The sequence below is a fragment of the Melospiza melodia genome, chromosome 22, assembly GCF_035770615.1.
Source record: "Melospiza melodia melodia isolate bMelMel2 chromosome 22, bMelMel2.pri, whole genome shotgun sequence".
Lineage (NCBI taxonomy): Eukaryota > Metazoa > Chordata > Aves > Passeriformes > Passerellidae > Melospiza > Melospiza melodia.
Genome location: NC_086215.1, coordinates 13,643,069 through 13,668,698, shown reverse-complemented (window position 1 = coordinate 13,668,698; position 25,630 = coordinate 13,643,069). Strand labels below are relative to the sequence as shown.

General features: G+C 50.2%; 1 protein-coding gene across 16 annotated transcripts; it reads right to left on the bottom strand.

The window, feature by feature from the left end:
* Positions 1-12,833: 12,833 nt before the first annotated feature.
* Positions 12,834-24,918, bottom strand: LOC134428029 (uncharacterized). 16 transcript variants are annotated; one of them, XR_010030301.1, is made up of 8 exons: positions 24,904-24,918; positions 23,917-24,016; positions 19,626-19,742; positions 18,919-19,049; positions 17,464-17,589; positions 15,317-15,485; positions 13,632-13,833; positions 12,834-13,510 (listed from the first exon to the last, which is right to left on the bottom strand). XR_010030301.1 is itself a non-coding variant. In XM_063174306.1 (8 exons), the coding sequence occupies exons 1-6, from the start codon at positions 22,713-22,715 to the stop codon at positions 15,476-15,478; spliced, it is 708 nt and encodes a 235-aa protein (XP_063030376.1). In that variant the 5' UTR covers positions 22,716-22,913; the 3' UTR covers positions 12,834-13,510; positions 13,632-13,833; positions 15,317-15,475. The 16 variants fall into 16 exon arrangements, 5 of the variants coding, with proteins under 5 accessions (XP_063030376.1, XP_063030377.1, XP_063030378.1 ...); XR_010030300.1 differs by lacking the exons at positions 23,917-24,016; positions 24,904-24,918 and adding exons at positions 20,344-20,626; positions 22,707-22,906; XR_010030306.1 differs by lacking the exons at positions 23,917-24,016; positions 24,904-24,918 and adding exons at positions 20,344-20,626; positions 22,707-22,906 and having other exon boundaries at positions 19,646-19,742.
* Positions 24,919-25,630: the final 712 nt, after the last annotated feature.

Below are 25,630 nucleotides of genomic sequence, written 5' to 3'. Positions count from 1 at the left end.
CCAACACCCATTCAGCACCATCTCAGCACCCACTCAGGGCCATCCTTGCAACCAATCAGCACCATCTCAGGACCTTCTCAACATCCACTCAGCACCATATCACCACCAATCAGCACCATCTCAGAACCATCTCAGCAACCAATCATCACCCACTAATAACAATGTCAGCAACCAATCAGGACCCACTCATACAATCTCAGCAACCAATCAGCACCCCCTCAGGACCATCGCAGCATCCACTCAGCACCAATTCAGCACCATCTCAGCAACGACTGAGGACCATCTCAACAACCAATCAGCACCCACTCAGAATCATCCCAGCAACCAATCCGCACCAATTCTGCACCATCTCAGCACCGACTGAGGACCATCTCAGCAACCAATCAGCACCCACTCAGAATCATCCCAGCAACCAATCCGCACCAACTCAGGACCATCTCAGCACCCTCTCAGCACCATCTCAGCACCGACTCAGGACCATCTCAGAAACCTAGAACTGTACCTAGACCGTACCTGGAACGTACTGGAACTACAATGCGCCCCAAGAGGTGCCATCACAGGTGCAGGCAATATTCTGCCATCGACGGGGTTTTCAGGCGCAAGCTTCACCCTTTCACCACTCCACACATCCTGTTCTACTATTAGCGGCAATACCCAGCCCCTGCATCCATGTCACAGGCCTACAGTGATCTCGGCGCAAGAACAATACACTGCCTTTACCAGCCCTAAGGTTGCTGTCATGTGTTAAGCTGCAATCCCAGTCCCACAGTGATTAAGACCAGGCCCAGTGATTTCAGCTCTTGACCCACAAGCTTTATTTTACTGCCAGCTCTCTTCTTCCAGCTCCAGCTCTCTGTTTCTCCAGCTTCAAATGCCAGCATCTGGCTCTTGGCTCCAGCTGGGCAACAATTCAGCTCTGGCACGAGCCTCCGAAAGCCCACCCCACCATCCATATGCTAGCCCTGCAGTGATTTTAGCTCCCACCGAGCAGTCCCCAGTCACTTTGCACACCCCTGCGTAAGTTGTCCTGGATGCCCACGGCCCCGTTCACAGGTCTAGTGCCTTTGCCATTTTCCTTCAAATTGCCAGCCCCGCAGAGCACTTCCCAGCCCCACAGAGATTTCAGCCGCACCCCAAGAGGTGCCATCACAGGCGCAGGCCATATTCTAGCATCGACGGGGTTTTCAGGCGCGAGCTTGCCGCCCCCTTTCCCCACTCCACACATCCTGTTCTACTATTAGCGGCAATACCCAGCCCCTGCATCCATGTCACAGGCCTACAGTGATCTCGGCGCAAGAACAATACACTGCCTTTACCAGCCCTAAGGTTGCTGTCATGTGTTAAGCTGCAATCCCAGTCCCACAGTGATTAAGACCAGGCCCAGTGATTTCAGCTCTTGACCCACAAGCTTTATTTTACTGCCAGCTCTCTTCTTCCAGCTCCAGCTCTCTGTTTCTCCAGCTTCAAATGCCAGCATCTGGCTCTTGGCTCCAGCTGGGCAACAATTCAGCTCTGGCACGAGCCTCCGAAAGCCCACCCCACCATCCATATGCTAGCCCTGCAGTGATTTTAGCTCCCACCGAGCAGTCCCCAGTCACTTTGCACACCCCTGCGTAAGTTGTCCTGGATGCCCACGGCCCCGTTCACAGGTCTAGTGCCTTTGCCATTTTCATTCAAATTGCCAGCCCCACAGTCCACTTCCCAGCCCCACAGAGATTTCAGCCGCACCCCAAGAGGTGCCATCACAGGCGCAGGCAATATTCTAGCATCGACGGGGTTTTCAGGCGCGAGCTTGCCGCCCCCTTTCCCCACTCCACACATCCTGTTCTACTATTAGCGGCAATACCCAGCCCCTGCATCCATGTCACAGGCCTACAGTGATCTCGGCGCAAGAACAATACACTGCCTTTACCAGCCCTAAGGTTGCTGTCATGTGTTAAGCTGCAATCCCAGTCCCACAGTGATTAAGACCAGGCCCAGTGATTTCAGCTCTTGACCCACAAGCTTTATTTTACTGCCAGCTCTCTTCTTCCAGCTCCAGCTCTCTGTTTCTCCAGCTTCAAATGCCAGCATCTGGCTCTTGGCTCCAGCTGGGCAACAATTCAGCTCTGGCACGAGCCTCCGAAAGCCCACCCCACCATCCATATGCTAGCCCTGCAGTGATTTTAGCTCCCACCGAGCAGTCCCCAGTCACTTTGCACACCCCTGCGTAAGTTGTCCTGGATGCCCACGGCCCCGTTCACAGGTCTAGTGCCTTTGCCATTTTCATTCAAATTGCCAGCCCCGCAGTACACTTCCCAGCCCCACAGAGATTTCAGCCGCACCCCAAGAGGTGCCATCACAGGCGCAGGCAATATTCTAGCATCGACGGGGTTTTCAGGCGCGAGCTTGCCGCCCCCTTTCCCCACTCCACACATCCTGTTCTACTATTAGCGGCAATACCCAGCCCCTGCATCCATGTCACAGGCCTACAGTGATCTCGGCGTAAGAACAATACACTGCCTTTACCAGCCCTAAGGTTGCTGTCATGTGTTAAGCTGCAATCCCAGTCCCACAGTGATTAAGACCAGGCCCAGTGATTTCAGCTCTTGACCCACAAGCTTTATTTTACTGCCAGCTCTCTTCTTCCAGCTCCAGCTCTCTGTTTCTCCAGCTTCAAATGCCAGCATCTGGCTCTTGGCTCCAGCTGGGCAACAATTCAGCTCTGGCACGAGCCTCCGAAAGCCCACCCCACCATCCATATGCTAGCCCTGCAGTGATTTTAGCTCCCACCGAGCAGTCCCCAGTCACTTTGCACACCCCTGCGTAAGTTGTCCTGGATGCCCACGGCCCCGTTCACAGGTCTAGTGCCTTTGCCATTTTCATTCAAATTGCCAGCCCCGCAGAGCACTTCCCAGCCCCACAGAGATTTCAGCCGCACCCCAAGAGGTGCCATCACAGGCGCAGGCCATATTCTAGCATCGACGGGGTTTTCAGGCGCGAGCTTGCCGCCCCCTTTCCCCACTCCACACATCCTGTTCTACTATTAGCGGCAATACCCAGCCCCTGCATCCATGTCACAGGCCTACAGTGATCTCGGCGCAAGAACAATACACTGCCTTTACCAGCCCTAAGGTTGCTGTCATGTGTTAAGCTGCAATCCCAGTCCCACAGTGATTAAGACCAGGCCCAGTGATTTCAGCTCTTGACCCACAAGCTTTATTTTACTGCCAGCTCTCTTCTTCCAGCTCCAGCTCTCTGTTTCTCCAGCTTCAAATGCCAGCATCTGGCTCTTGGCTCCAGCTGGGCAACAATTCAGCTCTGGCACGAGCCTCCGAAAGCCCACCCCACCATCCATATGCTAGCCCTGCAGTGATTTTAGCTCCCACCGAGCAGTCCCCAGTCACTTTGCACACCCCTGCGTAAGTTGTCCTGGATGCCCACGGCCCCGTTCACAGGTCTAGTGCCTTTGCCATTTTCATTCAAATTGCCAGCCCCACAGTCCACTTCCCAGCCCCACAGAGATTTCAGCCGCACCCCAAGAGGTGCCATCACAGGCGCAGGCAATATTCTAGCATCGACGGGGTTTTCAGGCGCGAGCTTGCCGCCCCCTTTCCCCACTCCACACATCCTGTTCTACTATTAGCGGCAATACCCAGCCCCTGCATCCATGTCACAGGCCTACAGTGATCTCGGCGCAAGAACAATACACTGCCTTTACCAGCCCTAAGGTTGCTGTCATGTGTTAAGCTGCAATCCCAGTCCCACAGTGATTAAGACCAGGCCCAGTGATTTCAGCTCTTGACCCACAAGCTTTATTTTACTGCCAGCTCTCTTCTTCCAGCTCCAGCTCTCTGTTTCTCCAGCTTCAAATGCCAGCATCTGGCTCTTGGCTCCAGCTGGGCAACAATTCAGCTCTGGCACGAGCCTCCGAAAGCCCACCCCACCATCCATATGCTAGCCCTGCAGTGATTTTAGCTCCCACCGAGCAGTCCCCAGTCACTTTGCACACCCCTGCGTAAGTTGTCCTGGATGCCCACGGCCCCGTTCACAGGTCTAGTGCCTTTGCCATTTTCATTCAAATTGCCAGCCCCGCAGTACACTTCCCAGCCCCACAGAGATTTCAGCCGCACCCCAAGAGGTGCCATCACAGGCGCAGGCAATATTCTAGCATCGACGGGGTTTTCAGGCGCGAGCTTGCCGCCCCCTTTCCCCACTCCACACATCCTGTTCTACTATTAGCGGCAATACCCAGCCCCTGCATCCATGTCACAGGCCTACAGTGATCTCGGCGTAAGAACAATACACTGCCTTTACCAGCCCTAAGGTTGCTGTCATGTGTTAAGCTGCAATCCCAGTCCCACAGTGATTAAGACCAGGCCCAGTGATTTCAGCTCTTGACCCACAAGCTTTATTTTACTGCCAGCTCTCTTCTTCCAGCTCCAGCTCTCTGTTTCTCCAGCTTCAAATGCCAGCATCTGGCTCTTGGCTCCAGCTGGGCAACAATTCAGCTCTGGCACGAGCCTCCGAAAGCCCACCCCACCATCCATATGCTAGCCCTGCAGTGATTTTAGCTCCCACCGAGCAGTCCCCAGTCACTTTGCACACCCCTGCGTAAGTTGTCCTGGATGCCCACGGCCCCGTTCACAGGTCTAGTGCCTTTGCCATTTTCATTCAAATTGCCAGCCCCGCAGAGCACTTCCCAGCCCCACAGAGATTTCAGCCGCACCCCAAGAGGTGCCATCACAGGCGCAGGCCATATTCTAGCATCGACGGGGTTTTCAGGCGCGAGCTTGCCGCCCCCTTTCCCCACTCCACACATCCTGTTCTACTATTAGCGGCAATACCCAGCCCCTGCATCCATGTCACAGGCCTACAGTGATCTCGGCGCAAGAACAATACACTGCCTTTACCAGCCCTAAGGTTGCTGTCATGTGTTAAGCTGCAATCCCAGTCCCACAGTGATTAAGACCAGGCCCAGTGATTTCAGCTCTTGACCCACAAGCTTTATTTTACTGCCAGCTCTCTTCTTCCAGCTCCAGCTCTCTGTTTCTCCAGCTTCAAATGCCAGCATCTGGCTCTTGGCTCCAGCTGGGCAACAATTCAGCTCTGGCACGAGCCTCCGAAAGCCCACCCCACCATCCATATGCTAGCCCTGCAGTGATTTTAGCTCCCACCGAGCAGTCCCCAGTCACTTTGCACACCCCTGCGTAAGTTGTCCTGGATGCCCACGGCCCCGTTCACAGGTCTAGTGCCTTTGCCATTTTCATTCAAATTGCCAGCCCCACAGTCCACTTCCCAGCCCCACAGAGATTTCAGCCGCACCCCAAGAGGTGCCATCACAGGCGCAGGCAATATTCTAGCATCGACGGGGTTTTCAGGCGCGAGCTTGCCGCCCCCTTTCCCCACTCCACACATCCTGTTCTACTATTAGCGGCAATACCCAGCCCCTGCATCCATGTCACAGGCCTACAGTGATCTCGGCGCAAGAACAATACACTGCCTTTACCAGCCCTAAGGTTGCTGTCATGTGTTAAGCTGCAATCCCAGTCCCACAGTGATTAAGACCAGGCCCAGTGATTTCAGCTCTTGACCCACAAGCTTTATTTTACTGCCAGCTCTCTTCTTCCAGCTCCAGCTCTCTGTTTCTCCAGCTTCAAATGCCAGCATCTGGCTCTTGGCTCCAGCTGGGCAACAATTCAGCTCTGGCACGAGCCTCCGAAAGCCCACCCCACCATCCATATGCTAGCCCTGCAGTGATTTTAGCTCCCACCGAGCAGTCCCCAGTCACTTTGCACACCCCTGCGTAAGTTGTCCTGGATGCCCACGGCCCCGTTCACAGGTCTAGTGCCTTTGCCATTTTCATTCAAATTGCCAGCCCCACAGTCCACTTCCCAGCCCCACAGAGATTTCAGCCGCACCCCAAGAGGTGCCATCACAGGCGCAGGCAATATTCTAGCATCGACGGGGTTTTCAGGCGCGAGCTTGCCGCCCCCTTTCCCCACTCCACACATCCTGTTCTACTATTAGCGGCAATACCCAGCCCCTGCATCCATGTCACAGGCCTACAGTGATCTCGGCGCAAGAACAATACACTGCCTTTACCAGCCCTAAGGTTGCTGTCATGTGTTAAGCTGCAATCCCAGTCCCACAGTGATTAAGACCAGGCCCAGTGATTTCAGCTCTTGACCCACAAGCTTTATTTTACTGCCAGCTCTCTTCTTCCAGCTCCAGCTCTCTGTTTCTCCAGCTTCAAATGCCAGCATCTGGCTCTTGGCTCCAGCTGGGCAACAATTCAGCTCTGGCACGAGCCTCCGAAAGCCCACCCCACCATCCATATGCTAGCCCTGCAGTGATTTTAGCTCCCACCGAGCAGTCCCCAGTCACTTTGCACACCCCTGCGTAAGTTGTCCTGGATGCCCACGGCCCCGTTCACAGGTCTAGTGCCTTTGCCATTTTCATTCAAATTGCCAGCCCCACAGTCCACTTCCCAGCCCCACAGAGATTTCAGCCGCACCCCAAGAGGTGCCATCACAGGCGCAGGCAATATTCTAGCATCGACGGGGTTTTCAGGCGCGAGCTTGCCGCCCCCTTTCCCCACTCCACACATCCTGTTCTACTATTAGCGGCAATACCCAGCCCCTGCATCCATGTCACAGGCCTACAGTGATCTCGGCGCAAGAACAATACACTGCCTTTACCAGCCCTAAGGTTGCTGTCATGTGTTAAGCTGCAATCCCAGTCCCACAGTGATTAAGACCAGGCCCAGTGATTTCAGCTCTTGACCCACAAGCTTTATTTTACTGCCAGCTCTCTTCTTCCAGCTCCAGCTCTCTGTTTCTCCAGCTTCAAATGCCAGCATCTGGCTCTTGGCTCCAGCTGGGCAACAATTCAGCTCTGGCACGAGCCTCCGAAAGCCCACCCCACCATCCATATGCTAGCCCTGCAGTGATTTTAGCTCCCACCGAGCAGTCCCCAGTCACTTTGCACACCCCTGCGTAAGTTGTCCTGGATGCCCACGGCCCCGTTCACAGGTCTAGTGCCTTTGCCATTTTCATTCAAATTGCAAGCCCCGCAGTGCACTTCCCAGCCCCACAGAGATTTCAGCCGCACCCCAAGAGGTGCCATCACAGGTGCAGGCAATATTCTGCCATCGACGGGGTTTTCAGGCGCGAGCTTGCCGCCCCCTTTCCCCACTCCACACATCCTGTTCTACTATTAGCGGCAATACCCAGCCCCTGCATCCATGTCACAGGCCTACAGTGATCTCGGCGCAAGAACAATACACTGCCTTTACCAGCCCTAAGGTTGCTGTCATGTGTTAAGCTGCAATCCCAGTCCCACAGTGATTAAGACCAGGCCCAGTGATTTCAGCTCTTGACCCACAAGCTTTATTTTACTGCCAGCTCTCTTCTTCCAGCTCCAGCTCTCTGTTTCTCCAGCTTCAAATGCCAGCATCTGGCTCCAGCTGGGCAACAATTCAGCTCTGGCACGAGCCTCCGAAAGCCCACCCCACCATCCATATGCTAGCCCTGCAGTGATTTTAGCCCCCACCGAGCAGTCCCCAGTCACTTTGCACACCCCTGCGTAAGTTGTCCTGGATGCCCACGGCCCCGTTCACAGGTCTAGTGCCTTTGCCATTTTCATTCAAATTGCCAGCCCCGCAGTGCACTTCCCAGCCCCACAGAGATTTCAGCCGCACCCCAAGAGGTGCCATCACAGGCGCAGGCAATATTCTAGCATCGACGGGGTTTTCAGGCGCGAGCTTGCCGCCCCCTTTCCCCACTCCACACATCCTGTTCTACTATTAGTGGCAATACCCAGCCCCTGCATCCGTGTCACAGGCCTACAGTGATCTCGGCGCAGGAACACTACAGTCTCAGGTACCAGCCCTAAGGTTAATGTGATGTGTTAAGCCGCAATTCCAGCCGCACAATGACGAGACCAGGCCCAGTGATCCCAGCTCTTTTAGCCCTTTTCCCACAAGCTTTATTTTACTGCCAGCTCTCTTCTTCCAGCTCTGTGTCCCATTCTGCGATTCGTCCTCAGATGCACAGTGAGTATCCCTTGTAGCAGTGACTCTTTCTGCAGCACTGCCGTCCCCACCCCGGCCCCAGTGATTTCAGCTCCAGTCCCACAAGCTTTATTTAACTGCCAGCTCTTCTTTTGCACTTTCTGCTCAAAATCTTCACAGTAGTGCCACACAATACTACTTGTGCTTCTCAGGACAGGATCTTTGTTTTAGCTCTAGTTCTTGAGCTCTGATCACAGCCCTTACAGCAATTTCAATTCCAACCATGCAGTTCACCTCCCCGCTCCACCATCCCTATCCCAGCCCCACGGGGGTTTTACACCAAACCCTACCATATTTCTGTCTCCTCCAGGTCTGCTGCCTCAGCTCCAGCTCCTCAGCTTCCTACTGGCTGCAGCTAAATGCTGCTCATGCTTCTCACTGCACCTTGGGGCTGTTGATAAGGCCACAAATCAGTTACTGCCATCATTACAATTTCAGTATCTCTAGAAGCTGTCCCATCCACCCACCCAGCCCTAAGTGGCAACCTTAAGTGGCATCCCAACTCTGGGGACACTGGAGGCCTGAAGCTCAACATCCACCCTCCCCCTCACCCTGGCTCTTAGCCCAGCACCTGCACAAAGGCCCCCTCACCTCCCCTCAGGCAGCTGCAGGGGCTGGGAATAGCCACTGGACTCCTGCCCCCCCATCCCAAAAGGCACTCTTGGGCTGGTTCTTGGGCCCTAGAACCCTCTGAGCCCCCACACCCTCAGCCCCTCGTTGCTACCACAGGGCAGGGGCTGGGAACCCCCAGGCATAACCTGCAGGCCCTGTGCTGCAGCTCCATGCCTTCCTCCCATGGCATTTATCTAGCCTCAGCATTTCCACCACTCCACATTGTTTTGGGCCTGACTCATGCCAAAATCATTATTCCACACCCTGGGGTTTTATGTCCCCACTGCTCTCACAACTGGTGTTTCAGCCCCAGTCCCACAACCCTTACCAAATTAACATGACATATCTAGTAAAGAAAACAAATCAAACCAAAAAGATGTATTAAAACAGGCAATAATAAAATAACACAATTAAGAAAAAAAACATTACAAGTAAAAACAAAATAAAGTAATAAAAATACAAAATCAAGCTTTATTCCTCGTATTCTGAACATTTCTTTACATCCAGAAACCACAAAACGGCTACTTCCCAGCCCCCAGTGACAGCAGACGGTGCCCCCCCCCCCCCCCACCGCGCCACTCCAGGCCCCACACCAGCCGCCGGCTACCCGAGCCACGCAGGGCGCGGCAGAAAGAACTGGACACGGCCGGCCCCAGATACGGCCGCAGGCATCGCGTCCGTGCTCACCAGCGCTCCCCGGATCAGCTGCCGCGGGGGTCCCGTCCTGCCGCAGCGCCGCTCCTCGGACCGCGCATCCGCAGCTCCCGTCGCTCCCAGCTTCGCCGCCGAACTGACGCCGCTGCCTCTCCAACGCCCGCTATTTATGCCCCACGGGCGGACAGCCAGCCAATCACAACCCGAGGCAGCGCCTGCCGGCTCCACCAATCCCAGCCCGCCAATTCCCGCCGCGCTCGGATCCGCGACTCCCCGCGGTCCCCTCAAGCGCTGCTCCCGCCGCCGCCATTGCTGTGGCCGCGTCCGCCCGCTCCCCGCCGCCTGCCCGCTTCCCTGGACCAGAACCTGATCCCGACCAGGACCTGAACTGGAAGCTCCCGGCCGCCCTTCCCGTCCGCAACAGCGCCTGCCGAGGCAGCGGCAGCGGGGACGCTGCTCCGCCGGCTCCCAAAGCGGCGGTGGCGGGAGCGGCGCCTCAGACGTACGGGCGAGCGGGGCCAGTCTGAGGCGGCGAGCCGCGACTGAGCGGGCTGAGATTGGCGGGACCGCTTCCGGTTTGAAAGGGCGGCTGTGATTGGACAGGGCGGACGGAGAAAGGCGGGCCGTGATTGGCAGGTTTAGGAGCCGTCAGGCTGAGGCCCGTGGGAGCGTGGGGCGGAGCTCGCAGGCGGCGGCGGCGGCGGCGGCGGCGGCGGCGGCGGCGGCGGCGGCGGCGGCGGCGGCGGCGGCGGCGGCGGCGGCGGCGGCGGCGGCGGCGGCGGCGGCGGCGGCGGCGGCGGCGGCGGCGGCGGCGGCGGCGGCGGCGGCGGCGGCGGCCGCGCTCGCCAAACCCCCGTCCCCTTCTCCGGCCTTCTCTCGTGCCCAGGTCCCGGCGAAAAGACTCCCGCAGAGCCCCTACCGGAGAGCCCCATCGGCACTCGGGGCAGGAGGCGGAGAGGAGTGTAGCCCGGGAGGGGTTCCGTGTCGTCTTTGCGACAGCAGGGCGGACTAGGGAGCGGCGGCGATTTGGTGAGGAGAGGGCTCGGGAGCGGGGAGGGCGTGCAGCGCCCGCTGCGGGCTCTGGGTGCCTCTTCTACCGCAGTGCTTCCGCTTCTGCGGGGACTTGGCCTGCCCCGACTGGCCGAGATCAGCACCCTGGCCAAAGTTAAGTGCCCGCGTCCCCCTGCCCGCCCTCCGCCTGCTGCGGGCCCGCTGCTCACCCTCGTCGTCGGATGTTATAGATGATAAAACAATATTGGCTTTCACATTCATAGATTAGCTTTTTGCATTACAAGTATTTTGATATGGTAAAACTTATACTTACTTTGAACTGCTTTGTATAGTGTAATATGCCAGTTTATGTATGCACTGTATATTTCATATGAATAGTAGCCTGATAAATATATCGTAGGCTTTAGCAAAATGTTGAAATAGAAACTAAAGTACTTCTATGTAACTAACTCAGAAAATGGTGTAAAGCAATTATTCTGTTTCTTATAACTGCAGACTGCCCCTACCAAGTGATAATAGTGACAAAAAGAGCTTAAGCATCCAGGAAGCATTTATCGACTCTTATCGGTATTATCAGGGAGTGTGAAGCAACAGGATAAAACTACAGGAAGAAATAAAATGTGTAGACCTCATTTACAGAACGTTCTGCAGACAAGTCAGAGGTTAAAACCAAACAAGAGAGTTCCTGGAACATCAAAAAGTCAAAGGAATGTTTGAATAATGTGTAAGTTAATGAATATGCATGTAACCTCAGCAATGTAACAGTATATAGTGAACATGTTTTTAAGCTACCTCTGTGCTCTTTGGCTGTGTGCTAAAAGCATCCCAGTGCTGGATTATTTTGTCCTTTTATCCTTTAATAAACTTTTAAAAATTTTAAAGAATGAACTCTGTTTATCACATCAGTGAAGCTTAAGCTGATCTGCATCCAGGTGTTTTGGGACCTGCTGGGGCAGGCCATCGAGGTTAGTGTGGGGCTACTGCAGTGGAGGCCAAGTATTTCAACACAATAGCATAATCAGCAACGTTAATTAATTTTGTGTTCTTCATGCAAGCCTCAGCCTTAAGAACTCTACCAGCCTCTAATAATACGCATAGTGTTACTAGTATTAATATTTAGGTAAGGATTGTTAGTGTTAACACTGGTACTAAGTATGTTAGCTGGTATTTACTGTGAAGCTCTGCTCTCCCACAGTATGACAAGGTCCTGAAGCTGTCCTCAGGTGCAGAGTTAGGTGAGCACTGCTGTCCTTACCACGATCCCCCGATGGAGCCATGCTCCAGAGACGGGCAGCAATGAATCTGCAGATGCCTTCCCAAGGTGACAGAGCTTGCCCTCCTTCCCATCTGCAGTCAGGGGATGCGAAGGCAACCATTGCTGTCCTCGGCTTCATCATCTCCAGTGCAGCCAAGCACAGTATAGACAATGAGTCTCTGTCAAGTGAGCTGCAGCAGCTGGGACTGCCCAAAGGCAGGGGAAGCCCTCAGGGTGGCACCATCAGCCAGACCTGCTGGGATGTTGCTTAGTTCCCAGCCCTGCCTTCTTCACACCCAGATGGAGGGCAGGCTGCCTGCTGTGCTGTCCTCCATCACCTCCCTTCTGTACCATCAGTCCCTGGGGGCTCCTCAGGTGCTTTGGTGAGGTTTGGCAGCTGCAGGTCTGGTGTGAGCAGAGGGATTCTTCTCTTGTCTCCCCTCATAAGCAAAGCATGCCAGCCAGCTGTGCTGTTTCAGTGGAAACCGAGTTACATTTGTATCCTAACAGGAGCTATAATGGGACAGAAATTTTAGGGTAAAATACAGGTGCTGTTCCCAGGATGGAGCTGGGTTGGCATGCTCCACAACGATTCCCCATACAACCATAAGGACCTGCTAAGGGGGTTGGAGTGGAATGGGGCACCACAACCAGGCTCTGCCAAAATCTTTGCAGGGGCAGCAACTCCATGTGTACTTTGAAGCTTATTAACTGCATAACAAGGGCTATTTGGCATATGTAGGAACACTTTCCAACCTAGCATCTGAAGACCAATTTAGAGGAGGCGCCTCTAAGTCGAAAGCCAGCCAGACCTTATGTTCTTAGCACCATTCATTTAGAAGAAATCCTGTTACATTTGCAAATTTAAGAGGTGACACCCCCATTCAGACCATGGCTCCTGGGTGCCAACAATAGCTCTTTTCAACAGCAAGGAAATCTGCATGCCCTAGTGTCTCAAGGTCACTTCACCTGAGAGTCCAGAGACCCTAATCCAGCCAGAGTCCTAGCTCCCAGAAAACTTCTGCTATAAGAAATCCTTCAAAGTGTGCAATTCTAGGAGTGGAAATCCTACAGGAAACACGAGGCTTCAGGCTCCAAATGGGATCTCTTTTCCACACAGTGGAAAACTCAGCAAGCCCTTCTGGCAAGACCAGTTCACAGGAGGCCTAGCTGGGTATGATAACAAGTAGACAGAGAGACATGGGAAATGGGGAATCTAGGCCCAAAGGAATGAGGAAGAGTTGATGGTATAGTTTAACCAGTAGATCGCTTGGCTTACAGAATTTCATGAAACATTAAGTACAAAAAAAGTCAAACAAGTATCAGACCTGCCTATTTTCTCACCATTGCATAAGAAAATCCTAAAAGCAGTATAAAGTCACTGCCTAAAACTGATCATAGGATGTAACAAAAAAACAATTTAGGTCATTTGCTAAACTCCAGCAGCCAAGCTGGCCCTACCAAATGTGTATGTTTATATATACAGCAAACAAAACCAAAACCCAAGTAATACCTATCAGAACTCTATTAAAGAAACCTATTGTAATTAATCCTACCTCAAATACAAACCAACCCATCCAGAAAGTTAGCTTCACTCCAAAAACAATTTACACAGAGTTAATAATACCAAGAAATAAAACAACACACCATATACCACCAATGAATATAATAGTGAAGAAAAAAAACCCCACATTTTTTTCTTTGTTTTAATTTAAACTAACTTCCTTTATTAGCTAGAACAAAAGATTATGCCAGGACTGTAACAACAACTTCTTCTCCTTCTGAAATGTCCCTTCTCATTCCCAAATTCCTTACAACTTCTGAGTTTAAATCCAAGCAAAATTTGTGCACTTGTGCGTTCGATGCGCCCGTCAGATTCTCTGTTTCCCTCCACATCTTCTTACAATTTCAGTCTTCACGCTGTCCTGCCGTCATGAGTTTGACAGAAGAATTGGCACATGTTAACAGAGGATTTCCCTCCCTCCCTCCCTCTGGTTTCCTTAGCACATATCAGTCAATCCCAAACCTGCAATGATGCACACTCACCCCAAGGCTCACAGCAAGCATGCAGCAGCTCAGGCTTACTTGGCTCCAGGGCTCTGTGCCTCAGATAGCTGAGGAAACTTCTGATGAGCCTCTGTTCCAATAAATTGGAATGCAAACTCAGCTCCATCTCAGGGTCTTGGCGGGAGGCAGGAGAACATCTGGCTGAGCCACAAAAAATCCTTTCTTGGGCGGCTGCACTCTGCTGGAAAGGGGAAGCACATGCTAGTGAACAGCCGCTCAGAAACAATTCTTTTCTAATGTTACCTGCTCTACTTGACTGCTCACTAACACAAGTCTAATTTTATCATTGCAGGGAGAATTCTGTGGGAAAATGTCTGATGAGCAGCATCAAAGGCCTTGCTCCCTGCCACACAGCCTGCAACACCCTTGGGAGAGCAGAACAGTAAAATCACCAAACTCTCCTTTCCATGGGGAAGGGTAGAAGATTACTGTGGGAGGCATATAATGCTCCTATAAATGCACAGCCATTTGCTTTCAGAAGCCCAGAGTTAAGGATCTTCTCTAGGAAGCCAGACATGACATGATATTTCTAAGATTTTCTTCCTTATTGAAGGAAATGTATGTATATACACACTCTTATAAACGTATGTATGTTTTTGGGTTTTTTTTTCTTCTGAAGTTCCCAAGCTCCCAACTTTCTTCTGAAGTTCTGAAGAATGATTTCCCATCTTGAGTAATTTAGAAGAAATGGCCCCTGTGACTCTGGACAGAAGGGCTACCTGCATTTTTGATCATGACAGCTTTTGGGTTTACCCTGGAAGCAGGAGCAGCCAGAGCTGAGGCTCTGCAGAGGCTGACCCCGGCCAGCCCCTTCCTCACTTATCTGTGTGACAATGACTTCCAGGCAGAAGGATGCAAAGCAGGTTTTTGTCTTTTCTCTTGAATGCCAATAGGTAAAATATTTAGGCTTTGAAATAACTAATTACCCTCTCTTTGAACTATCCCAAGGACACTTTTAAAGAAAAGACAGAAGACTGCTGGTACATCCATATGGGATCAGGAGCAAAGCAGCAAGGATCCGAGGCCAGCGGCGTGGCCGGGCAGTGTCACGTCCCTGCCACCCTGTGACAAGGCACACAGCTGCAGAGCCCCAGAGCCTGCAGGCCCTGCAGCTGCCACACGGATGGACCTGGTTCCCTCCCCGGGTGCCCAGAGGGAAACCTGAGGGCAGGCGTCCACCCCGAGGGTGCACCCAGAGCCCCGGGCAGGGATGGAGTCGCTGGCTGCTCTCTGGGGACGAGACCCTCCCTGCAGGTGACACTGCCTTGTCCTCTCCCTCCCTGGGGGACAGGGACCTCCAGGGTCTATGACCAGCCTCCTTCTGTCAGCATCCAGGTGCTGTGTTAGAGCCAGAGGGGTCAAGGCTTTCCAGAACCATAGGACCCTTTAGGCTGGAAAAGCCTTCTAAGGTCATCGAGCCCAGCTGCTGCCCCAGCACTGCCAAGCCCCCACCCAAATCAGGTCCCTAAACACCACATCTTGCCATGCTTTAAATGTCTCCAGCAATGGGGACTGCCCTGGGCAGCCCGCTCCTACGCCTGACCACCCTTTCAGTGAACAAACTGGTCCTCAAAGCCAATCTAAGCCTTCCCTGCTGCAACTTGAGGCCATTTCCTTTTGTCACGTCACTTCTTACCGGAGAGATCTCGGCACTTAAACCTTACCTGCCCCTTCCCTAGGAGGTCTCTGGCTTGCCTGGATGAGAGGAGAAACACTCCCACCACAGGAACGGCAGCTCAGCAGGTCCCACACCGAGGCAGGGGAGCAGCTGTCCTCACCAGAGCTCCCGTGTCAGCTCTCAGAGATCGGCTCTGCTCAGTGCTTCAGAATTGGCTGTTTGGAGGAAGGGGAAAAAACAGGTTAGCCAAGATTTTTATCCAGACTTATCTGATGTCTTTGCCTGCTTTGCCTCTTCCTGACTTCCTCCTGCTAAGAAAACAGCTGCCTTTGGACTTCTAGGGGGAACTGTCACGTAATGCTCAAAAAGAAACTACAGAAATGTGTCTCATTTTTAAAGACTCAGCAGAGAAGACAGATAACTGCAGCTTCTCCATCCCCACTGCCTGCAGAGCTGCCAGGCACCAGGCCAGCTCTGCTGCTGCTTCAAGTTGTTCCCAACTCTGCTGCAAGAACTGAAGGCTGCTTTGGCGTGCCATTGCTCCGCTTCTCCCAAAAAAGATCTTTCAGTGCTGTTACCCCTCCACGGGAAGGGCCTTTCTGTCTCACACACTCGGTGACACGAGGCTGCACGAAGCTGCAGCAGCCTCTGCTCCGGGTGGGAAGGGCTTTCTTCCTCCTCTGGCACCTGGCTGGCACAGGTTGCTCACAGATGCTGGGGCTGCCCCATCCCTGGAAGTGTTTGAGGCCCATTGGTGCTCTGGGATCAGGCTCACAGCAACCTGGTCCATGGAACCATGTCCCTGCCCACGGCAGCAGGCTTGGAATCAGGTGATCTTCAGAGCCCCTTCCAACCTGAATTATTCCATGATTCTATGAACTCAAAAAACTCGGGGAAGAAATCTGTAAAGGTCACTAAATACATAAAAGCATATCCCCATCAGCATAATTTTGAATGAAAAGTATATCTACAAACAGGGAGAAATATTCTATGTATTTGCTGCTGCTACCTTTCAGGCGTAATTTTAGCTATCGCTTCACGTTTTTAAATATTCTCTTTTGAAATAATAAGCAGTGTTCAAATTTTAGCATTTTTACACTATTGCAGAAGCAAAAATCGCTGACAGTCAGGCCGTGTCATTCTTTATGGAGCAGAGCCATCGTGACAGAATTTTTACAGGACGTCACTCCACAGAGAGCACCAAATTCCATATCAGTTGGCAGCTCTGTTCCTCCACATCAGAAAGCTAAACTAGGACAAGACAGCCTCGGGCTTCATGAAGGGCAAGGCGATAAGAGACGCGCCTTAATAATATCATTACAATTTCCACAGATCTGTCACCTGATCTGTGACAGCACAGCACCCTGGCCGAGAGGAAGGTGAGCCTGCCCAGGACAGGGGTGGAACTAGGTCGTTTTCAGGATCTCTTCCACCCCAAACCATTCTGTGGTGTGATGAAACAGGAGAGTTGTAAGGGAGAAGAAGGATGAATTCCTTTGGAAGGATAATTGTTTGCCTCTCTAGTAGCAGGTTTTGCTGGCAGGATTGTTTTGCTCTTGCACTGACTGACCTTGGCTGAAGGTGCTTCACCCTGCAGAGAGCGCTAACAGCCTGCTGCACACGCTGTTCTTGGGCAGACTGCACGGAGCTCGAGGGCAAAGAGCCCCCAGCAGTTCCGTGACAGGAGCAGATGCTCCTCCCCACGTTTGGAAATATCCATTAGGGATTTTTCCAGGGGACGGCAACAGCAGACCGGTGTGCACTGCAAGGGCAGACTCTGCAGGCTGCCTGAAACCTGGCTGGGCTCTAATCAAAGCACCTCTTCAGTCTGCTTCTCCCGCTCCTGGTATTGAGCCTAGCTGGCACCCCAGCGCACGGTTACTGGAATACAGAATAAATCAGTGCTGCAGTGAACTGCACTACAAGCTCTGCAGCTCTCGCTGTGTGTGCAGGGCTTAAAACACACCTGGTGCATTTGAAACAGATGAAAATTATGGCTCCCCCTGAATAAACATGATTTCTCTCCTAGATATCATAAATACTTATAAATAAATACTTATCATAAATACTTATACATAAATACTTATTTTGAAAAATAATACTTCAAGGGGTGATCAGAATGGGAGCACAGACAAATGCAAAGAATAAAAACTACAGCGTTTGATGCTTTATCAAATGGTGTGTCTGCCCTACCGTGTCGGGAAGCTGGACTGCTGGACCCAACTTTGCAGCACATTCTTGTCATTGCTTCTGAGCCACCTTCCGCAGCTGCTCTCGTGGCATTTGCCGTGCCGTTTGCAAATTACAATACGAGCGAACCTGGAAGACAAAGCACAAGATAAATTTACAGCTGGACAGTAAAATCTTTTTCTCCAAAATGCAATCAATGTACAGCTTTCCCCGTAAGCTGAAGTACAGGCCAAATTCATAGAATCATTTGGGTCAGAAAAGCCCTTCAGGCAGTGAAAACGAGCATTTAGGTGTGGTGTGAAGCTTGGGGAGCCCTGAAGAGGCCGTAAAAGTCAACTGATATTCTTTGGAAATTACAAATAAAAAATGGGAGGAATGAATTTACAATGAATCCAGTGCGGAAACGCCACAAGGGACAGCTTGTAGGGGAGATGCCTGAAAGCCAAAGCTGTGCTTCAGTGGCATCTGAGGTGGCAATTTTGCAGAGTGCCTGTACACAAGTTTCTTTTCACTGTGAGCAGCGGCTCAGAAGACCTGGCTGTAAAAAACACAGGTTACTGTCCCCAAGCACATGCCAGTGGTCTGGAAAAGGGTGACACTGGTTGACATGACTGTTGTGTTTGCTAAAGGGGAGAGCTCCTCAGTCCTCCTCACTTCACTGATGCTCCCAGTTGTGGTGCAGGTGAATGGCACCACTGGGCTGTGCTTCACCTCCCTGGGTATATTCTGTGCAGGGAACTGCAATGCCATTGCAACTTTTCTGCTCTCGCATCATTCTTCCAGAAAAAAACAGTACCTTGAAGGGGAAAGTGCCCTGTCCCTGTCCCACTTCCTTTGTCACTTGTGGTAACCCGCAGCACATTCCCTGCACATGTTATCTGAATGTTAACTCTGTTCACAAGTGCTGTGAATAAACCCAAATCCAACTGAGAAAGTTCCTCTTTGCTCACATTTCAATACAAGGCTGGAACTATCACCTTGCAAAGAACTTTCCTCTACCAGTGCTAGATGCAAAACTAAAAAGCCAACCTAGGAATGCCTGCCACACTCCAGCACACAAAGCTGCTGCTGTTTCTGATGCTTTTAATGGCTTAGGCTGAGGGCTTTTCTGTTCTTCCTTTGCTCTGCTAATGGGAAGGACTTTGAGACCTCTTTGAACTAGCTACAGATACGGAAGATTGAGTAAACAAGTATTCTTCAGCCCATTTCTCTTAAGAGTTTGTCCTGACAGATATCTTCTCCCTCCTGAGGGTTAGATTATAGCTTGTTTTTCCCTTTTTTTCCCCTTTAGCCCCTGAAGCATTTCGCACCCTGCTGGGCAAATGCCCAGAAGTAATCAGACTGCCTGAACACGGGAAACGCAGACAAAAGAAAAGGCTGGAAGTTACTGTTCTTCTCCCAGCTGGCACTGCCAACTCCTGAGGGCTCAGCCACGACAGCCCACGTTTCTGAGAGTACCTGTACGCTCTGGGTGTGTGCAGCCCTTGGGTCCTGCGGCAGCCTGGAGCTGCAGGCTCGCATATCCACCCCGAGCTCCTGGAACCTCCAGGACAAAGCCACCTCTCCCTGCTGCTCCCGTGTTGCTCTGCCTGTGGAGCAGGGAGGGAAGGCACACAGGTTAGCACAGTGGCAGTGCACGAGCTGCCAGGTGTCACCCATCTGACCTGCACCAAAGAGAAAAATCTTAATTTTCAAAACTTCCCATCATGCCACACAAAACACTGAAGCCTTCCAAATCTGGAAGGGATAGCCTGGCATGATGCCCCCCCAGGTCATATCTTACATAAAGAGTTCTTTTTCTCCTGCACAAGGCTCTATATCCTACTTTGACAGATATACAAATATCTATAGAAACTACAGACATTCAATAAGCGATCTTAAATCATAACAGCCAGGCCTCTGTATGGCCGCGCTTAACTCCTGCTGAGCTCAGGCCATCTCCCCATTCCTCAGGCATCAGAAAGCACTGAAACTCCCGTGTTTTCCTGGGGGCTGCCTGCTTGCAGCTGCCCTCCTCTCACCAATGGGGCCACCTGCCAGGCTCCCCGGTGCACAGGGCACAGCAGCCTCCAAGGGGAGTATTCGTCTGTTTGAGAGGTGATTAAAAGCCTGGGGAAAAAAAAAGCTCAGCGATACTGTGGCTCTGAAGGTGCAAGAATCATTACCCTGGAGATGTGCAGGTCACCTGGTTCATGCTGGGCATGCTCTCTGCTCACTTCACCTGAGCGTTCAGCTGGAGAGATCCATTTCCACGCGCTGGGCTGGGCCCATCTCCGTCCCTGCTGTGAGAAGGTGTTCGGGGGGATGCCACTGCCTGCTCAGCAGAGGCTCCACACACTCTGCCAGCAGCAGGGGCAGCCTTTGAGGCCACACCAGCCTGGCGGAGAGTCACTGAGCCATTATGACAGCCACTGATGAATCCTCAACCTGAACCCCAAATTTCACCAGAGCAGTTCTTCCCCAATTTGCTGCTAACAGCTGTACACTGCAGCTCCTCTGCTGTTTCCCAGCTACAGATGCATGCCAGCACAGGAATATCAGTGTATTTTTTTCCTCCACATCTGTCTGATAACGTTGGCTGTAACGCTGGCATTGTCACGACTATTAAGTCATCCATGCTAAAATGAAATAAACCCCCCACTTTGAAGCACTGAATTCTCTACCAAAGCAAGTGTCTTACTGCTGTCTGCTTGGCCATACTGGGCAGCTTATTTTCATTCGGACAAATGAAATGAGCTTTTCCAGTACAAAACCCCTCTCCAGCAGCACAGGACGTACCACGACCAAGAGAAGCGCCCCCGCCAATGCCCGTCACCGGCCCCCCAGAACCCGCCCGCCCGCGGCGCCGCTGAGCCCACAGCCCCTGGGCTCGGCACTGCGTACCTCACGGACAATCCCGCCGCTGCGGCCTCGGGGTGCCCAACAGCCGGTCCGGGGCACGGGCCGCGCGGCTCCTTTCTCCCGCCCTTGGTGCCGCCATCTCGGGACGCCCGAGCGCGTCCCGGCCGAGCCGCTGCCAAGGTCGCGATCGCGCCTGCGCCGCGGCAGAGACGCGTAATGGCCGCCGCCCCTCGGCTGCCTGTGCGGGGGGGCTGCGCTGCTGCCGCGCTCTGGGGCGGGCGGGGAAGGCGGGCAGAAGACCAGCTGCGACGCCCTCAAAAATCCTCTAAAATAAATGCCAAACACCTGCCTCTTACCCTCCAAGAACCAAAGAAGCCCCCTTCCTTTAAAACCATCTTGAAATATATTTTATATTTCTATTTTTTATATTTACATCCACATGCATATTTATACCGGACACTGATGTGTTAAGTAATTGATATAGTACATTACGTCTATTCCTATTATTGATATTTATTTATCTGTTGTGTTTTCATATATATCTTTATATATTGATTGCATATTTCTATACTTAGATTAATATTTCTATACCAGTTCCATTATTCCAAATAAAAACCCCATCAGTAAACAAATGAACATAAAAAAGCCCTTTCTTTTAAGGGACATTGAAATAGTATAATTTATACTTTGTATAATTATATTCAGATTAATATTTATTGTCTCTTTTGACGCAATAATGATAATATATAATATAAATAAAATTCCAGAATTTTATTTAAATGCTTATTTAAATTCCTTGTCATATCTACTCCTACAACAAATTTTTTCCTCTATTTTTAAATTTTACATATCTAGATGTATTTATGACATATTACTATACTTAGATTACCACCTTTATATTGTTTGTATTTGTAATTTTTAAAGTCAAAACCCTGCCTATTGGCAAATAAAAAACCCGCTTTATTTAACTGTTTTTAAAAATATATATATATTTATAATTTTGATATGTATGTTTATCATTTGTTAAATATTATAACATATTGATGTACTGTATTTAGAAATACTTTATACATATTTCCTATATTATGTTATAATACTTTATATACAGTATTACTTGCATTATGTATTATATCAATTTTTATTTTTCCATATTTATGAATATTTTCTATTTCTAGATATGTCTGCATATATTTGTCATACATTTCTATATTTATTTTTTGATTGGGGTTTCTATTTCTAATATCTATTTTTACACATCTATAAACATATATAATATCCTGTATTAAAATTATATCTTATTGTAATATATAGTGATATATGTTACATGGATTTTTATTAACATATTCGATTTGATTTACATTTTAGGATTTTTATTCTCACTTCAATACATATATTTGTTTTGTTTAATTAGCGTTACACTTAAATTTTACATTTAAAATCCAATTCCTAAATAAAATGACAAACAGCATCGAATTCCCACCAATATCTTCCAAAAACATCAAGATACCTCCAACAGCCAAGCAACAGCCAGCGAAAAAAACACACAACGCTCTTTTCGATAACAATTCTCATCAGGTCAGAAAAATGGAACAAAAATAAAAGGAAACCCTATTGAAACACACACAGCAAATCACAGAAACTACTGAAAAAAATGAAACCAGCCTAATAAACTCCAAACAGTGCCACTGATCCTGAATGTTACTAAAAAAAAGAAACAAAATTCTACCTCTACACTAACTCAAAGAATAAACAATTCTTTGTTTAAAAATAACTTTAAAAACCGAACTAATTAACGAAATGGGGAAAAAAAAATTCAACCCCTAAAAACCAAGAAAACAACTACCCAAATAAATACTTAAAAAGACCCACCATGTAAATACCCATATTCCCAAAACTAAATCTGAAAAACAACAACCAAATACATCAAAGGACACACATACAAAAAAAAAAAGCCCCAAAACCAAATAAACTTAAATTTACAACAAAAAAATTATTCCCAACTGAATAAACCCATAGTGCCTCAAGCTATCAAAATAAAAATACCACCTAGAAACAAACACAAAGACTAAAGACAAACGTAACCATAAACAATGTTCCCCAAATTACCCGTAACCATAAAACATACACTACAACCAAACAAACCAAATAAATAAAAGCTCTGGAAAACGATAAACTCACATGCAATTATCGAGATTAAAAACCCGCTGCTATGAACGACACGACGCTACCTCAAGCTCTCCAAAACAAACACTACACACTCACGCTAATAAAAGCCACCGCAACAGAATTAAAATGCGAACCGCTGCTTCACGCTACAACCCGTAAAAACCATTGCGCGCCCTTCTAAACATAATACCCCGGAAAAAAAATATATATCCGACTACAAAACTCAATCCGAAACGAACCTTTATCATCCCTACCGGCACCGAGAACCGTACCACTCAGGAAGAACACCATATCCCTTAGCGTACACCCGCTGCAAACCGAACACAGCGATGCAATCAACGCCTCCAAAGCGCCTCCGAACCACGGCACCGCCGAACTTTGAGCGGCCGAACCCCGCGCTCGCTGCCGGCACGGGACGGAGCGCGGCTCCCGGCAGGAAAGCGGCTCCTGCGGCGGCTGCTCCGGCACGCGGGGCCGGCGCCGCCCCGGGGAGCCCCGCCCGCTGCCCCTGCCCGGCGGGGCCGGCACCGGGCCCGGGGCTACCGGCGGCGCCCGAGCCCCGCGCCCGGAGCGGACGGAGCGGCCGGCACCGCCCGGGCCGGCGCAGCAGCGCCCGCGCCGCCTCTGCCGCCCTTGGCTGGCCCGGCCCGGCTCCGCTCGGCTCCGCACGGCTCGCACCGGCGCGGCTCCGCCCCTGCCGCCCTTGGCCGGCCCGGCCGCGCCGAATCCCCCATGCACCCCGGCAGCTGCCCGGGCCGTGCCAGCAGCGCTCCCGAGCGGGAACGTTCCGGGCCGGGCCACGGGCACGAGGAGCGCCCTCCAATGCAGCGGCACAGCCCCATTGCAGCCCTGCAAAGGCTGCCGGAGCTGCGGCTTCCCGCAAGCCAACCCCGAAACTGACGCCGCAGGCGGGCTCACCTCACTTCAACAAGGGCAAAGAAATGCGTTCTCCCCTAAAATTTCACCCCCTACGACAGCAGAAAAGAAGGGGCGCTCCCCAAATGAAAGCCTTCGACTGATGGGAAAGGGGGCTTTCGACTTCCATTCAAACCCTTGAAAAGGAAGGACACCAGGGCTGCCCCCTCCATTTAAACCCGAGGGTGATGAAAATGGGGTGGCTGCCTTCAAATCAAACCCATAACACCACAAGAATACTTTTCCCATTCCCCTTAGAATAGAACGCAGGGATTCCCTGTGACATCCGGGATACTTCTAACAGCCTGGAAAAGGCAGCTTTTCCTGCAATCAACACCCTTAAAACCACAAGTCAAGAGGGATCCCCTCAGGTCAAACGCAGACAATAAAAGAAGAACAGCTGCTTCCTTCTCCTTAATCCCTTTTGTCCTCACAAGCTCCATTTTTGTTCCTGGGGAACCGGGGAGGGACTGGCAAGATGAAATTGCAAAGGGGAAGGACAAAAGTCCCCGCTCCAAACCCACACAGGCTCACCTGTTCGGCTGCTGCTCCCCGGCACAAAGATTCGTCCCTCGGCACCTCCTTTAAGCGATGCTCCACGTATCCAAGCGCGGCTCCAGGTGTCCCCCCGACCCTGTGAGAAGCTCTCGCAGTCCGTCCATGAGACAGCGCCGGGAGCGCCCCATAAACCCCTCCACTCAGCAGCTCCATGCAAAAGGGAGCTGAGGCAAAGCCTCCCCCTAAAACAGCCTCGCCCCGGCAGGAGCCGGCCCCTCATCATCCTCACACTCACACCTGGGCTGCTCCGAGCCCCCATCTTCCTAACAGCTCATACCTGGGCTGCTCCGAGCCCCCATCATATATTTTTCATATTTATATTCGCATTTATATTTAGAATTTATATTACTGTATAATAAAAATTATATTATATATTGCATCTCTTCATGTTACTTACATAGATTTCTATTTCTATTTCGATTCATAGTTTGGTATTATATCTTTATATCTCTATATATTTATTATATATTTCTGTATGTCGATTTACATTTCTATAGTACTTATATTATTTAAAATAAAACCCCTGCCTCTAACGAAATAAAAAGCAAAGACACCCCTTTATTTAAAACACATTTAAAATTTTAAAAATAAATTTGTTTGTCGTAATTCTATTCACATCTATATTTGTAATTTTCATTTGTTGTATTTATAGATATTATATATATTGCAGAGTATACCTTTTTATATAATAATAGATATATTCTTTTGACACAATAGATTTCTTTTACTGATATTTATATGTATTAAATATTTATTGATATCGACATATATATGGTATATTTGGATTTCTAGTTTTATATTTTTTATGAAATCTCCAGCCTATACCCCAATAAAAGCCAAGCAATCCCCAATTTATTTAAACTATATTTAAACATAAATCCTGTCACGGCTGCATTGCACAGCACTGCCCCAAGTTAATCTGACACTTGCTCATCTCCTGGACCTGAAACTGAACCCGCTCACCTTGATCGCACCTGGCAGAACCATTTTCGTACCTTTTTCTGGCATGTCTTGTTTTTGTTTTGTTTTTTTTTGTCTTGAGTTTTTGTGGCCTTTATTGCCTCTCTTTCTTGCCTTGTTTCTTGGGGCTTTTACTCCCTTTTTCCTTGATTTTTTTCTGGCACTTCTTGGGGTTTTTTCTTCGTTTCTTCTTGCCCATTTTTGTGTTTTTTCTGGTTTTTCCTTGCCCCCTTGGGGTTTTTTTTTTCTGTTTTTTTTTTTTTTTTCTGGGTTTTTCTTTGCCTTTTTTTTTTTTTCCCCTGGATTTTTCTTCCCCATCTTGGTTTTTTGTTGCGATTTTATTTCTTGCCCATCTTGGGGTTTTTCCCTGGTCTGTTTTCAGGGATTTTTCTTGCCCATCTTGGGTTCTTTTCTGTTTTGTTTTTTTTTCCTGGGTTTTCCTTGGGGGATTTTCCGTTTTTTTTTTTTTTTTTCTGGGATTTTTCTCACTCATCTTGGGGTTCTATTCTGGGCTTTTTCCTACCCATCCTGGGATTTTCTTCTGCGTTTTTTTCTTGCCCATCTTGTTGTTGTTGTTGTTTGGGTTTTTTTGTTTGTTTGGTTTTGGGTTTGGGTTTTTTTTTCTTGTTTTTTTTTTTTCTGTGGTATTTCTGGGATTTTTCTTGCCCATCTTGGGGTTTTTTTCGGGGGAGGGCGGTTTTCTCGCCCATCTCGAGGTTTTTCTCTGTGG

Coding starts and splice junctions, on each gene's coding strand:
- LOC134428029 (XM_063174306.1), bottom strand. Junction 19,743..20,343: donor GCGGCGGGATTGTCCGTGAG/GTACGCAGTGCC, acceptor ACCTTCTCACAG/CAGGGACGGAGATGGGCCCA. Junction 19,050..19,625: donor GTGACCTGCACATCTCCAGG/GTAATGATTCTT, acceptor CCTGCTCCACAG/GCAGAGCAACACGGGAGCAG.